The 14,184-nt window shown below is 37.4% G+C and overlaps 2 protein-coding genes across 2 annotated transcripts; one reads left to right on the top strand and one right to left on the bottom strand.

The window, feature by feature from the left end:
• Positions 1–98: 98 nt before the first annotated feature.
• On the bottom strand, positions 99–1,454 carry LOC134825357 (uncharacterized). Its single transcript, XM_063837536.1, has 2 exons — positions 1,226–1,454; positions 99–1,044 (listed from the first exon to the last, which is right to left on the bottom strand). Exons 1-2 carry the CDS (start codon positions 1,373–1,375, stop codon positions 406–408), a joined length of 789 nt encoding a protein of 262 aa, XP_063693606.1. The 5' UTR covers positions 1,376–1,454; the 3' UTR covers positions 99–405.
• Positions 1,455–1,559: 105 nt separating this feature from the next.
• On the top strand, positions 1,560–7,850 carry LOC134824846 (short-chain dehydrogenase/reductase family 16C member 6-like). Its single transcript, XM_063836822.1, has 8 exons — positions 1,560–1,563; positions 1,814–1,909; positions 2,214–2,302; positions 2,751–2,848; positions 4,565–4,635; positions 7,062–7,192; positions 7,384–7,506; positions 7,767–7,850. Exons 1-8 carry the CDS (start codon positions 1,560–1,562, stop codon positions 7,848–7,850), a joined length of 696 nt encoding a protein of 231 aa, XP_063692892.1.
• The last annotated feature ends 6,334 nt before the right edge of the window (positions 7,851–14,184 follow it).

Genomic DNA, 14,184 nt, shown 5'->3' with positions numbered 1-14,184 from the left:
AAAATGAAACACGAGGATAATTTATAACAAATTATGGAAACACGACGATAATTATAACAAATGCAATAAGATAGATGATATAAGTGATCAAACTTTTTGGCTATTATCTGGCTATCAGAGGAATTACCACAAGATTTTCTTTAACATAAAACGTGGCGGTAAAAAATAAATTAACTTGGAATGTTAACCTATATTGTGACTTAAAATCATATGCCAATTAACTGTTTTAGTCTTGTACAATAAAACTGCTATATAATCGAATTTCTGTTAACTCACAAATTACTTAAATCAATGCAAAACCAGGTTTCAAGAAAATAATGCCTAGATGAATCCTTTCTTACTTCGTTCTCAATAGTCTAATGTTTAGATTTAGTTCTTGTATGTATCCCCCTCACTTCTAAAGTTCTAAACAAATTCCTCCGGACCATAAGGACCAGAACCAAACACTTGAACCTCAAGAAGGTTGATGTGTTCCTCATTTGGTTGTCTAATAGTGATCGTTCTGGCGTAAACCTCAGTTTCGGCCACGACGCTGTACAAATCACGTGACCCTGACGTAACACCTATAATTACCCGGTCTGCGGAGACTATGAGACCCGAGCCTCGCTCCTGGTAGGAAGACAGTCTGTTCCAGATCTTGACGGTGTGTATTTTGAAGAAACCTCCCAGATCAATGGAGACTATCTGGTTTACCCCAGCTAAGTTGTGTTGTATTGGGTTGATGGTTTCGTCTGTTGTCCTGGTGTAAACCCCGTCCACTAAGAAGTCGGCTGTTCTGTAACTGGCAGTGGTGTTTTGCCAGCTCAGCTTGTGTTGAGATATTAGCCTGACTTCAGATCGTACCACATCATATCCCTTTTTCAGCATCACCTGGTTTTCCTTGACTTCATCCAGTTTGTATAGAGCTGTAGTTAGGTCTGATTTAAGTTGTTCCACCACTTTGTCTTGCTGTACTACCTCGGCCTTATATTCTCTGACTTCGTCAATTAATTCCCTGATCATCCAAAAAAGTGATCTTTCAGAACCTCCCAATATATCTTGTACCTGATTATGATGTTTATTATATAATATATTATATTGTATTTAAAGGAGCTATACTAGGCTACGCTATCTTTAATTACAGAAATTCGATAAACTTTTTACATTTTAGTTAATTCCTGTTATAAATTCTAGGTGAAATTTAAATTTTTCACTCTAAAACCATAAAAAATAAATTATTCCTTACCTCTTCCCTCAAATTGAGCATCTCCTCCTTAAAGTTGAGTCTCATCTCGGTTATCGCATGGTCACTTGAGGGTGGGAGGCGTCTCTCCTGATCGTGAGCTACAGAGCAGTGACACAAGAACAACGTCAACAACAACTGTCGCGTAAACATTATTTCTGTAGAAGCGAGAAACCTAAAATATAATGGTGAATGGTTTCGAAAGAAAACAAAGCTCCAAAACGTACTAAGGACTGATAGAAATTTGAATAAAGAAGAGACGGTAAATGGTAAATGATATCAGTTCATTAAAATTGCTCGGCATTTTGGAGGCAAATCAGCTGATAAGAATTTCTCTATGGGTACCAGGAAAATTTATTGAATATGATATGACAGTGATTACCGGCCTACCCCGGCCTACCCTCTGCTTATCTATGAACCTGCACCTCATCTCCAATTATGTGGTGGAATTTGGTCTAGGTTCTTCGAGAGAACAACCAAGATAACATAAGACAGTTCTTACCCCCAAAAGCTGCTGATTTAGTTTTGTCCAAAACATTTGTACTTACATTTTAAATTTGAAACTGATTATTAACTTAGCTCTTTGTACAGGTAGTGGTATTGGTAAAGATTTAGCTATCAAGTTGGCTGCAATGGGGAACACGATAATCTGTATTGATATCAACGATGAGGCGAATAAACAGACAGGTAGACTTTTGCACTTTTGCACTTTTGCACTTTTGCACTTTTGCCCTTACACCAATATTACCATATAACCTGGATTTCACTTGCTGCTATTTCTATAGAGTATGCATATAATTAATAATTAATAATTATAGATCTGCTTGATAATGTCTCGATATATTATAATTATAACTCCAAGTTCTGTTAACACTGGTAGTACAGAAACTTAATGTTATCCACCAATGACCAATAGTATTACAAGGATGCACCATATTAAGATAATATAATTAATAGTAATTATAGTAATAGATAAGATAATATCCCGCAGTGCGCGAAATAGTGCAGTCTGGGGGCCGTGCGCATGGGTACTGCTGTAACGTGGCTAACCATGAAAATGTCGTCAAACTTCATGAGCAGGTTATTGTTACTATTCATTCGTAATTACAGTCTTGAAATGTTTAAAATTAAGTTTTTGTGGCATGTTTTTTATCACTGACCCTCTATTAAATATCGAATTCATGCGCGAAAAATGATTACTCAAATTACCATTTTCATTAAGTTACTCGAAGATAAAAATCTGTCCAACATGTTTTACATGTTTTAATTAGATTACCTCAGTTGTATTAGCAATCTTGTTTGAATCTATACATTGATGATATTATTGTGTAATGTGTACATTTAACATATTATATCATTACTTTAAATCATAAAATAAGTGTATAACTACATAAAATTAAGGTAGAAAGTTGAATAAGATTAGGTATAATTGTCGAGATACTGTGTATGTCGATATACAGTTTGATTACCGTTTTAATAAAATGTGATATTTAAAAAATTCAGTTCAATGAATTTGTCTGCATTTCAGACTTTAGCGGATGTAGGAAAAGTGTCGTACGTGTTCAACGTTGCTGGCGTGGTTTCTGGTAAACTCTTCCGAGACCTCACACCTGCTGACATCAAACTGTAAGTATTACTTACTGTAGGTATTTCCTGTTTTTTTATTTCTAATTTGACTGTAAGTACTAAGTAGTTCAGTTATTTAGAATATATATTCGCATTTATCCACACTATATTTACATTACACGTACAACGTGATATCGTTATCAGTGCAGTGTGTACAACACCAACTACACCGATCAATTGCCAATCTGCGAAACATTTTAATTATTATTATCACTTCGAGATGGCCAGGCCTACTCTCATGCTGTCTATATGTGATGATTAACTCTGAAAAACTAGGGACAACTGGGGAATGATCCCAGAACCTCGAGATTTCGCGTCTCTTGCTCTACCAATTGAGCTACTGACCCTGATTCTCAGAGCGAAGAGACGCGAAATCTCGAGGTTCTGGGATCATTCCCCAGTTGTCCCTAGTTTTTCAGAGTTAATCATCACATATAGACAGCATGAGAGTAGGCCTGGCCATCTCGAAGTGATAATAATAATTAAAATGTTTCGCAGATTGGCAATTGATCGGTGTAGTTGGTGTTGTACACACTGCACTGATAACGATATCACGTTGTACGTGTAATGTAAATATAGTGTGGATAAATGCGAATATATATTCTAAATAACTGATAAATGATATTCCACACAAAGCATGAAATTGTGCTGTATATGAGTGGTGATTTCGCTCTGAGAATCAGGGTCAGTAGCTCAATTGGTAGAGCAAGAGACGCGAAATCTCGAGGTTCTGGGATCATTCCCCAGTTGTCCCTAGTTTTTCAGAGTTAATCATCACATATAGACAGCATGAGAGTAGGCCTGGCCATCTCGAAGTGATAATAATAATTAAAATGTTTCGCAGATTGGCAATTGATCGGTGTAGTTGGTGTTGTACACACTGCACTGATAACGATATCACGTTGTACGTGTAATGTAAATATAGTGTGGATAAATGCGAATATATATTCTAAATAACTGATAAATGATATTCCACACAAAGCATGAAATTGTGCTGTATATGAGTGGTGATTTCGCTCTGAGAATCAGGGTCAGTAGCTCAATTGGTAGAGCAAGAGACGCGAAATCTCGAGGTTCTGGGATCATTCCCCAGTTGTCCCTGGTTTTTCAGAGTTAATCATCACATATAGACAGCATGAGAGTAGGCCTGGCCATCTCGAAGTGATAATAATAATTAAAATGTTTCGCAGATTGGCAATTGATCGGTGTAGTTGGTGTTGTACACACTGCACTGATAACGATATCACGTTGTACGTGTAATGTAAATATAGTGTGGATAAATGCGAATATATATTCTAAATAACTGATAAATGATATTCCACACAAAGCATGAAATTGTGCTGTATATGAGTGGTGATTTCGCTCTGAGAATCAGGGTCAGTAGCTCAATTGGTAGAGCAAGAGACGCGAAATCTCGAGGTTCTGGGATCATTCCCCAGTTGTCCCTAGTTTTTCAGAGTTAATCATCACATATAGACAGCATGAGAGTAGGCCTGGCCATCTCGAAGTGATACTAAGTAGTTCCTCTTTTTTTAATTTCTAATTTGAAAACTGATTTTCTAGTGTCACTAAAGTTAAGAAGGTTTTGGCTCAGTGTATGTTAATTGTTAGGAGTAAGGTAGCAGGTCGGGTTTAGTTATGATCCGGGATTGGCTGGAATTTGTTGTTATATATTTAATATTTTCTGCATTATACTGATAATATATTTTGTTTTAGGACGATGGATGTGAACGTGTTGGCTGTTTTCTGGGTGACCCAGACTTTCCTAGAAGACATGAGAGAGCTTGGTAAGTACATACTTAACTTCTTGGTAATCCGTAATAATCTATACAATATCATGGTAAGTAGCTACTTCTTGGTAAGTACTTGGTAAGTACCCACTAAACTTGGTAAGTACTTACTACTTGGTAAGTACCTACTACATAACTACATGGTAAGTACCTACTTGGATTTATGAGAGCTACTGATAATATCTAGCGATCAATTGAGTGTAACTACTGAATTACCCATACAAAATGCTCCCACCAGTCACCACTACATTATATAGCAGGCGTAACGAAATGTACAGTATGTTGTGATGTGTACCATTATGTGTACCATTATTATACACGACACGTAGTCACGTACACACTACACATAGTACACATAGTCCCTGGAGGTTGTAGTTCCTCGGAGTTAATACCTCCAGGTACCAGGCTTTGTCTTGGTACCAGGCCTTGTCTTCTGGAGATTATGCTATTAACACAACACTCCAGAATATCTGGGCCACTAGACCGACACTTATAGTAGGTGCTGTCTGTTACATAAGTAGCTACTTTGTAGTAAACCACATAAACCAAACCTTCTTTATTAAGATAGACATTCTTTTCATACTTCATTTAACACCTAGAACCTTCAAATAGTACTTTGGTCAGTGTACAGAATAAGTTAATAGAACAAAAATGCAAACAGTCGTGCAATACATGTTGATATATTTTAATACATCTGCTTGGCAGGAAATTCTGTATCGGTTTGGAAAGAAGATATAATAGTCAATATCACGGGTTACGTTAGAAGATAGATACAAAATTGTAAAAATGCCAAATTCAGCTCACATGCATGCCAATATGGAATGAGATTTAAACAATTTTAACAAGAAATACTCTGATTATCAGTACGGGAAGGGGGGAGGGGGGGGGGAGCCTCAGTACGAATTGGCCAACATCACGTGCCCCGTTATAACCGTGGTCATATTCGTGATACATTTTTCCCCCATCCGTGACTCAAAGTGCCGAGGTTATTTTGCGCGATAATCTGAATTAAATAATTGTTGGCGCGGGCGCTGAACTGACCAAGTACATTGTTAATTTCACCATGTAATGATTGTACATATCCATGTAATGTACATATCACACTAGGCACTAATTAATAGCATATTATTATTATTTTGAGTTAGTATTACTATTTTGCACATATCCGTGTCAGGTTGCATAAACAATAAACATATGGTTACATAAAAATATACACGATTTTCAAATTCAATTATATTAACTGGGCGGCGCTCGGCCTGTCACTCCGCCATATCTGCATGCTTATAAACAGTAAAGACTGTGGTCCCCAGGTTGTATGGAATATGATAAAATACGCCATCACGGATCAGGAAATTGAGTGGCTATCCACAAAAGAAAAGCGACCGCATTTCTTGTTAATTACCCGATCCGCCGTACTACTTGTCTAAATCAGGGTTTTACTGTAGTTAGCAATAATGAAATGGACTGTAGCTGTGCACACTGTGCCAGTGTGCCCCCTCGGCCAAGATCAACTCCATAGCATTTTTTCGATCTGATCTATCTCCAGCTGAAGTAATTTGAATATTTGATGTAACCCTCCCAAGTAGGAATTTCCCCTTCCAGAAATCGTTTGCTGATAATATACGGTATACCACTTTGCAACAATATTGAGGGAGTTCACGGTTTATGAAATTTGTGATTCCAAACAAAGAAAATTTAATTAGGATCTATGTAGTCAAACTTTCCGTTTTGATGAAATCCTCAAGCATACTAAGGAAACTATTTGCGTGTGTACAGATAGATGCCTGGCATAGTTTCTAAGTAGGTGTGACAAAGACTACACAATACACAATACAGTATCCGTAACAATCTCCTTTTGTCTCATATAATATAACTATATAATACACCTACACGAAAGCAAAAGTTTGTATTGGAATTGTATCAAATTAAAGTTTATTGAGGCTGTGTAGGAAATGTTTCTTAAAACGACTGCTCCGTCTATTGGGTGACTATTTAAATCTATAACCCATTGAATTGACAGAAATAAAAAAGCTGGTTGGACAAATGTTTTTACTCGTGTGTACAGTGTACACTGTACACACGAATTTTATTCCCTTTAACTTACCCAGCTGCTGACTTTAAAAACGAAAGTGTAATATTAGGATCAACAAATTCAATATTTTAAACGTTAAAAGTAGGACATGTTTACCGGATACCCCCGTGTCCCCCCATGATGATGTTACAATAGTCGATGAAGGTACTATGGTCGTTTGATAAGAAGTCTGAAATGTAATAGATCCCCAGATCAACGAGATTGATGTTCCAAAGTTTGGACCCAATGTCAGTGACCGCTTGGTTGGCCAATCAGTCTGACATTAAATACTCTCACATACAGATCTTGATATTTGTTTGACACGTGACAGATCTGTAAACATTATCTTCAGGGTACGGACACGTGACCACGATTAGCTCTGTAGCAGGACTGTTCGGCTCGATAAAGCTGGTGGATTACAGTTGCAGCAAGTTCGCTGTAATGGGCCTTGTCGAGGCTCTTAGATTTGAGATTATGGCAGAGGTATGTGAATAACACCGCCAGCGAAAATACTTGGGTTTCGCCTTTCTGATTTGTTTCTGTTTTTCTATCGCTTATAAAATAATAAAACATCTTCTGAATAATCCATTTCCATTTTCATTAATTAAAAAAATCCGATTTCATGCAAAACATGCTACAGCATGGTTTGTTAACAAGTGGAATATTTCCTTCAGAATTTGCCGATAGAGTTCACGATGGTAAATCCTTACTTTATAAAGACTGGAATGTTCGAGGGAGTGGTGAGCAAATGGCCTTATTTCATGCCCATGTTAGAAACTGGATGGGTAGGAGACAAGGTATGTTTATATTATCTATTATCTATTATCTATTATAATTTGTTGTGGAAAATATTCTACAATTCCTATTTCTCGGATCTTGCAATTCTGGTGGTATCCTCAATAGCTAACACCGAGGTGTAGCTAACACCGAGGTGTAGCTAACACCGAGGTGTTGCTAACACCGAGGTGAAGCTAACACCGAGGTGTAGCTAACACCGAGGTGTAGCTAACACCGAGGTGTAGCTAACACCGAGGTGTAGCTAACAACTGAGGTGTAGCTAACTACCGAAGGTGAAGCTAAACACCGAGGTGTTGCTGAACAACGAGGTGTAGCCAAACTGGGTGTAGCCAACACGAGGTGAGCCAACACCGAGGTGTAGCTAACTCCGAGATACATTGGATAGTTGTTCACACTACATGTTTATAATATTATAGTGTTTAACAGGTAAAAAGGGAGGAGTATTTACCCGGCTAGAGTCAAAACCCGCATTAGGTGACCCAATAGTTTTAGAAACAATAATCTCATAATCAGTTAGTTTTTGTGGAATAATTAAGTCAATATTAGCCGGAGGCTACCACATTTCATGATCATCAGGTCTGACACCGGACATTACACCTATCACTCCCGTCTTGAACGCTTTCCATTTTTATTTAAATCGTTATAGAAATTAACCTTGTTAACTCCGCAGTCCGCACCCACCCGCCTATATTTGAAAAAAACCGCATAACATTGTCGTTGAACTCTCTTCTCTCTCTCTCTCTCTGCAGTCCAAACATACCAAACACTACAGTCCCCCCCCTCCCCTAATAAGCTTATTATGGTTAACAGTACAGCGGAATCTTCCGGGCTAATCCAATTATGACGCTACTTAAAAAGCAGCTCTAACATATTATACAGTAATGAGAGAGAGAGAGCAAGCCCCGGAATCTTGCCGTTCTGCTCAAGCAATTTTATGTATTTTGTGGTACAAAAACATCAATTAAACCACTTAACCAAGGGCCGATTTAAAAAAAAGTTCTTTGGGCTTCATAGAGGTTTTGTCAGCACTTACCGAAAAAACCAGTCCCGTAACTCTTACCGTTGTATTTTGTATAACCGACCTAGAAAGTACACACAGACGATCAGACAGACAGACACCACCACACACACAACATTCTGGTGTTATTAAGGTGTTAATATTATAATATAACCCGGAAACTCTGATGGAAGAAGCTGATTAGTTACTTGCGGATATTTGGTATTCTAGATTATTACATCATATACATCACCGTTTGGCTATAGTAGTCCAGACTTTACAAGCCCGGCTGCTACTTGGCCGGTGTAAGTTGCACTTTCCATTTGGCCTATTTATCAAGAATTTGTTTAATAATTTCATGATCTGCCATTTTCATCTCTCTCTCAGATAATCGAAGCGTGGAGCAGAATCGGGTTATTGTTGTAATGCCGAATATTTATATCTTATGTAACAAAAGCTTTCAGCCCAGGACCAGACTCTCTACCACGTAAGTGTAATGTTTTAAGATTTAGAAATTTGAAATTCATTCTTCAATCAAAAAATTTAGGAAATTTATAAAGCATAGATCGCTGAAGCTATGAAATTTGGGTCCAAATAATATGTGTAGCACTTTTTCGGATTTTTTTAGCTTCTGGGAAAACGCTAGATTTAAAACAATGCCCCGAATAAAGGAATACATTGCGGCAGTTTCGGTGAAATGTAAGACCATAATTTATTGCATTGATTTATTTCTTATTCCAGAGAAGTTCGACAAAAATCATATTAGATGCGCAATAACTTAGTCAAACAAATTCTCAGTTACCTCACCAGTGCAGTGGATTCGGTTGTCACCATGCTCTGAAACACTACCAGATGATTAATTTTTTCAAGAAATATCGATTCAAATTTCACACTCACATGTTGAGCTCAAAATATCATGTGATGAACTATAGGATGTCCATGCTCCTTCCATTGTCTCCCCAAAAAATTACAATTAAATAAATGTTACCCTCAAATAAGACATGTAATATCACGAGGAACATGGAAGTCAGCAAATGATATTGGAGTACTTTGAGCTTTTTTTAATTCGTCCTACTGTATGTTGAAAAAATGACGTAATATTATACGTTAGCCTTCAAGCGTCGCTTATCAGTGGACTACTTCATTGTTTGTTACTTTAGCAAAAGTCAGGGTTTTTGAATTTCATAAGTTACAAAAGGGCCTCCTTGTGCATTACCTCAATGCACTTGGTATGAAATATGTACGTGTCGTCTACATTGATAGTACATATTATATTATCTTACCTAATATTATGCGGCGTCATAGCATGGGGCTAATGAATACGAAGTTAAGGGGCACATACACAAAATATTTATGGGAAATAACCTTGCTTCTAAAAAACAGCTGTTTCATTTCCATAGAACCACTTTTTCCATGTTCTAGAGCTTCCGCCAAAAAAGTGCGGTTAAAACTGTATTAACGTACATAGTGTTAAGTTAACGCACGTGAGCATTGTGTATAATTGTGCAGTCCCATTTCGTTTGGTCCCATTGGTAACTTACTAAAAACGTGCTGGATGGCCCACACATAAAGCATCCACAGGCTGTAATTATAACTGGCCTGCAGTAATTAGAAGCAATTAGCGTGTACTAATTGCGTATATAATTAGCGTGTACGTGGGCTGCTGTGTCATGTTGACCCTGTTTCCTAATTTTGAGTACATACACACACGTGGTATACTATTTCCGATACTAAAATGGTTTTGTATAATGGGAATTTTTAAGAAATGTTGGACTCCTTATGCGCTTACATTTTACTTTTTGATAATACCATCATTCTGAATCCAGCCTAAATATTAATATACTGGGATTATTGGAATGTTTATGAAATACTTGGAGTTTGTCCATCACAAACGCGATTCGTTTGCAAATATGTTATTGATAATTACAAACTGACAGGTGAGTTAAATAGTGGTTGCATCATAGGGGGGGGGGAGGGGGGGGGGGATCATTACCAACTTGAATAGTACCTGAAGTACCTGACTATAAAAATACACGGCTGGACTAAAATTTCAAGATTCAGGTTACTCAGTTAAATTATGAAAGGAATTGAAAGCTAGAAGCTCTACAGTTTGGAAGCAGGTTTTCGCAATTGCGGCGTGTTATAGTTGGAAACAAATACTCCAAAACCCTAACACTTGCCTTATCACGTATTGGTTGCTGTGGTTAACTGTTAAGAGTACTATTTTACACTCTGCACGGAGGGGTTATCTAGGAAGTTTCTTGAAAACTTTCAACAGGTGCCCCTGCTGCTATGGTCTAATATGAGTATTTTGTGAGGATAAAAAATTTGTTGGCGGAAATTGTAAAGCATTCGTTAACAGTTATCTTCCGATTGGAAACTCAAGAATCAAGGAGCTTGTTTGAGAGAGTCTTAGTCTGGTTTATAAAATATAGAAAGAAAACAGGATAAATATTATGATGTAGAAATGGGCGCAATAAAATAGACAAATCCTCAAATTATAAAATAAGGTAATTAATTAATGAGATAATAGTTTGGCAAATTTAACGTGTCGGTTTTAGCTTCATATTCTCTCATAGCTAATGTGCGTATTGTTGAAGCATGCTGTGATAATGGTCTAAGACAACGTGCGCCAGTTTAACCCAAATCACTTTACATTTGTAGTAATTAAATGCGGGGGTAATATGTAGTAATCACGTGTGTTGTGTAGTGTATCTTTTATTATTGTGTTGTGTTACGCAGCGATGTAGAGCTGATGTGTCTTCATCGGAGTGATGTAATCAGACGCCCGAATTAAAATGACATAGATTAACTGAGGAGTTCAATAGTTTAATTTTTGTAAAAATAATGATTTTAAATAACAGATTGTTACAATGAAACAACGGCGTGTTTTCTAATCTTTTCTTAAGAAACTAATATGTTTAATATAGAATATTGATTAGATGTGAATTTAATTGTCTATAAAAGTTACCGATTAATAAAAATATGTAAGTCTAAACAAATCGCTATGAGTACTGCAAGGTTTCCCATCGTGCTGCACCAGTACATTCCGGACCTGACACTGACCTGACCTGACCCTGACCCTGACCCTGACCTGACCCTGACCATGACCCCTGACCCCTGACTGACCCTGACCCTGACCCTGACCCTGACACTGACCTGGACCCTGACCCTGACTGACCCTGACCCTGACCTGACCCTGACCCTGACCCTGACCCTGGACCCTGACCCTGACCCTGACCCTGACCCCCCCCCCCCCCTGGGGGGGGTGGGGGGGGGGGGGGGGTAAAAACCCCCCCTGACCCTGACCTGATCCTGACCCTGACCCTGACCATGATCCTGACCCTGACTCCTGACCCTGACCCTGACATACAAGTTATTGGCTAAGGGATTATTGTACAATATAATATGTTATAATTATGTAACTTTATTCGAATCAAAAATATGTCATCTTCACTCCAACCAGCGTCAACAAGAAATTCTAAGAAAACTGATATCATAATATCTAGGGTATCTACCTTTACGTCTTACGCGACATATAATTATATTGCACATAATTCCTGGTTCGAACCTGAATGATTTAGGGAACGGAAAAATATGGGATGTTTGCCGAAAACCACGATTTCGTACCCCAAATTAACATATGGTATTTGGGCAATTTTTTCTTTCTTTATTTCACAAAATTAAAGCCCAATATTGAGAAAATCAAATAAAATAAAATTTGAAAACTAATTACAAGTTCAATTTCTTTTTGATCTTTTTTTCTCTCCAGTGTAGTCCAGGTTTAGGCACCTCTAACAAAAAAAAGTAACAAGCTGTTTCTCTTATATAACAGTTTCGCCGGCGAAGTTAGTTTTAACTTGACTTTAATCCTCCAGACGGAATGAGAGAGCGCCGGTATTTGTTATCCTCACCACTCCCGAAATTTCACCGCCGTGGCAAATGGAATTACGTACCTTTTAATTAAATTTGTCTCGTAGGGTATACTTCGGAAGTATTGGATTTCGAAGCTGACTAGATTTCGGGTTTAAATTCAAAATTTAAGGATAAAACATATTGCTTGAATCGACATTTACCGGGTTAGTGAGCACCTATATCAGAGACATTACGCAAACTGCATATTATAGCCCCCTACAATAATTATTTTTACTGACGTCATATTCTAGAAGCCTCCACATTTTTGGTTATACTTACGATAAAAAAATAAAAACTACATCTGGTTACAAGGCGATACAAACCATACGTCGCTAATATCCGAGGCGTAGTCTTTTCCAAAAAAGTAAGGATCGAGTTAAGGAATGTTATATAACTAATTATTTAATATTTAATAACTATAACTTTTAAAACTATACATGCAGATAAACAAGGGTTCTCTGGGGAAAAACTTTCGATGTGATGCAGTATTTCATGGCAGACTGATTCCCAAAGAAGCGGATTCCAACACAGGATAAAGAGTAAAGAACTCATAGATAGGTAGCACCTACACCCAAAGGAGTGCTGCTATTACCCACATAAAAGTATATCTCAGGTTGTGTTTAATCTTAGTTACACTGCAACCCATAACAATACGGAGGGGGGGGGGGGGGGGGGGGGGGGGGGGGGGGGGGGGGGGGGGGGGGGGGAAACAACAAATAATATGAAAAACATGAGCTTGTTAAGCGTCGTGTTTTCTATATTTTTGAATTTTCCACGGTGATTGAGCTGCAGCTTATAGGAGAGATTTTAATTGGCTAAAGGGAAATCGCCCGAATCGATCACGAACTCCGTTTTATTGGACCACGTTTTATCGTAGTGGTGATGAGTGCTTTGCTATAGTGCTTATTAGTGCTATAGTGCTTATAGTGTTATAGTGCTATAGTTCTTGCTATAGTGCATATAGTCTATAGTTGCTTAGTGCTTATAGTGCTATAGGGCATAGTGTGATGTTCTGTGTTAGTGTGCTATTAAGAGGGATAGTTTCTATAATAGATTTTATTATTCCTGTAACTTATATAATATCTTGGAATTTATTTCACCAGAGTATGTATGTGTGGCTGGAATTTTTCCGTGTTTCAAACAAAACTCTATATTATGGGATTTGTGGTTTAAATATTTGGCTTTTAAAAAATCGAATGGGGCTATTCTTTTTACACAAGATTAATTAAGTCCATCCCGGAAAGAGCGCACTTTTTGAAAAGCTTCACAATATTCTGCTTTGTAAAGAAAGCATGATATGTTCCTTCAGAAACCGATCAAATATACATGCCCAAACTAAAGTAACCACAGTGAAGAAGGGGGACTCTGTATCAAATTTTAGATGTTAATTTGTAGTTGCCACTTTGGATTTAATGTTTGTAAACTTGACATTACCACGTCTTGAATTATTTATGGGTGTAATTTTCAATTTGCATTATCATGCAGATAAAGTTCATGGTATATTGAATAATTCAAAGCCTATGAAAAATTTAAAAATCTGTTATATATGCTGAAGTTACCTAAATTTTCTCAGAAAATTGAAGGTGGGATAATCTAAATGTTTAACCTAATTCGGAGATGCTAAACTTAACTCTTCCCTAAGTAACAGGAAGGGAAATGCAGAGATTATGTTGAATATTATGACACCCTAGTAAAAAGAGATTTTAGAATTTGTGCATATTTCAAATTCTAAAATCGATACACGCTGGATTGAGCCCCCAAACCA

The sequence above is a fragment of the Bolinopsis microptera genome, chromosome 13, assembly GCF_026151205.1.
Source record: "Bolinopsis microptera isolate Bmic1 chromosome 13, MBARI_Bmic_1.0, whole genome shotgun sequence".
Classification (NCBI taxonomy): domain Eukaryota; kingdom Metazoa; phylum Ctenophora; class Tentaculata; order Lobata; family Bolinopsidae; genus Bolinopsis; species Bolinopsis microptera.
The sequence above is the reverse complement of the archived record's forward strand: the minus strand, read 5'-3'. Positions and strand labels throughout refer to the sequence as shown.

Bases quoted from the DNA above. Each gene is read 5' to 3' on its own strand.
- LOC134824846 (XM_063836822.1), top strand. The intron at 7,193-7,383 runs GTATGTGAATAA...TATTTCCTTCAG, and splicing joins GATTTGAGATTATGGCAGAG to AATTTGCCGATAGAGTTCAC. The intron at 7,507-7,766 runs GTATGTTTATAT...ACTGAGGTGTAG, and splicing joins CTGGATGGGTAGGAGACAAG to CTAACTACCGAAGGTGAAGC.
- LOC134825357 (XM_063837536.1), bottom strand. From the start codon at position 1,375: ATGTTTACGCGACAGTTGTTGTTGACGTTGTTCTTGTGTCACTGCTCT. The intron at 1,045-1,225 runs GTAAGGAATAAT...CATCATAATCAG, and splicing joins TGCTCAATTTGAGGGAAGAG to GTACAAGATATATTGGGAGG.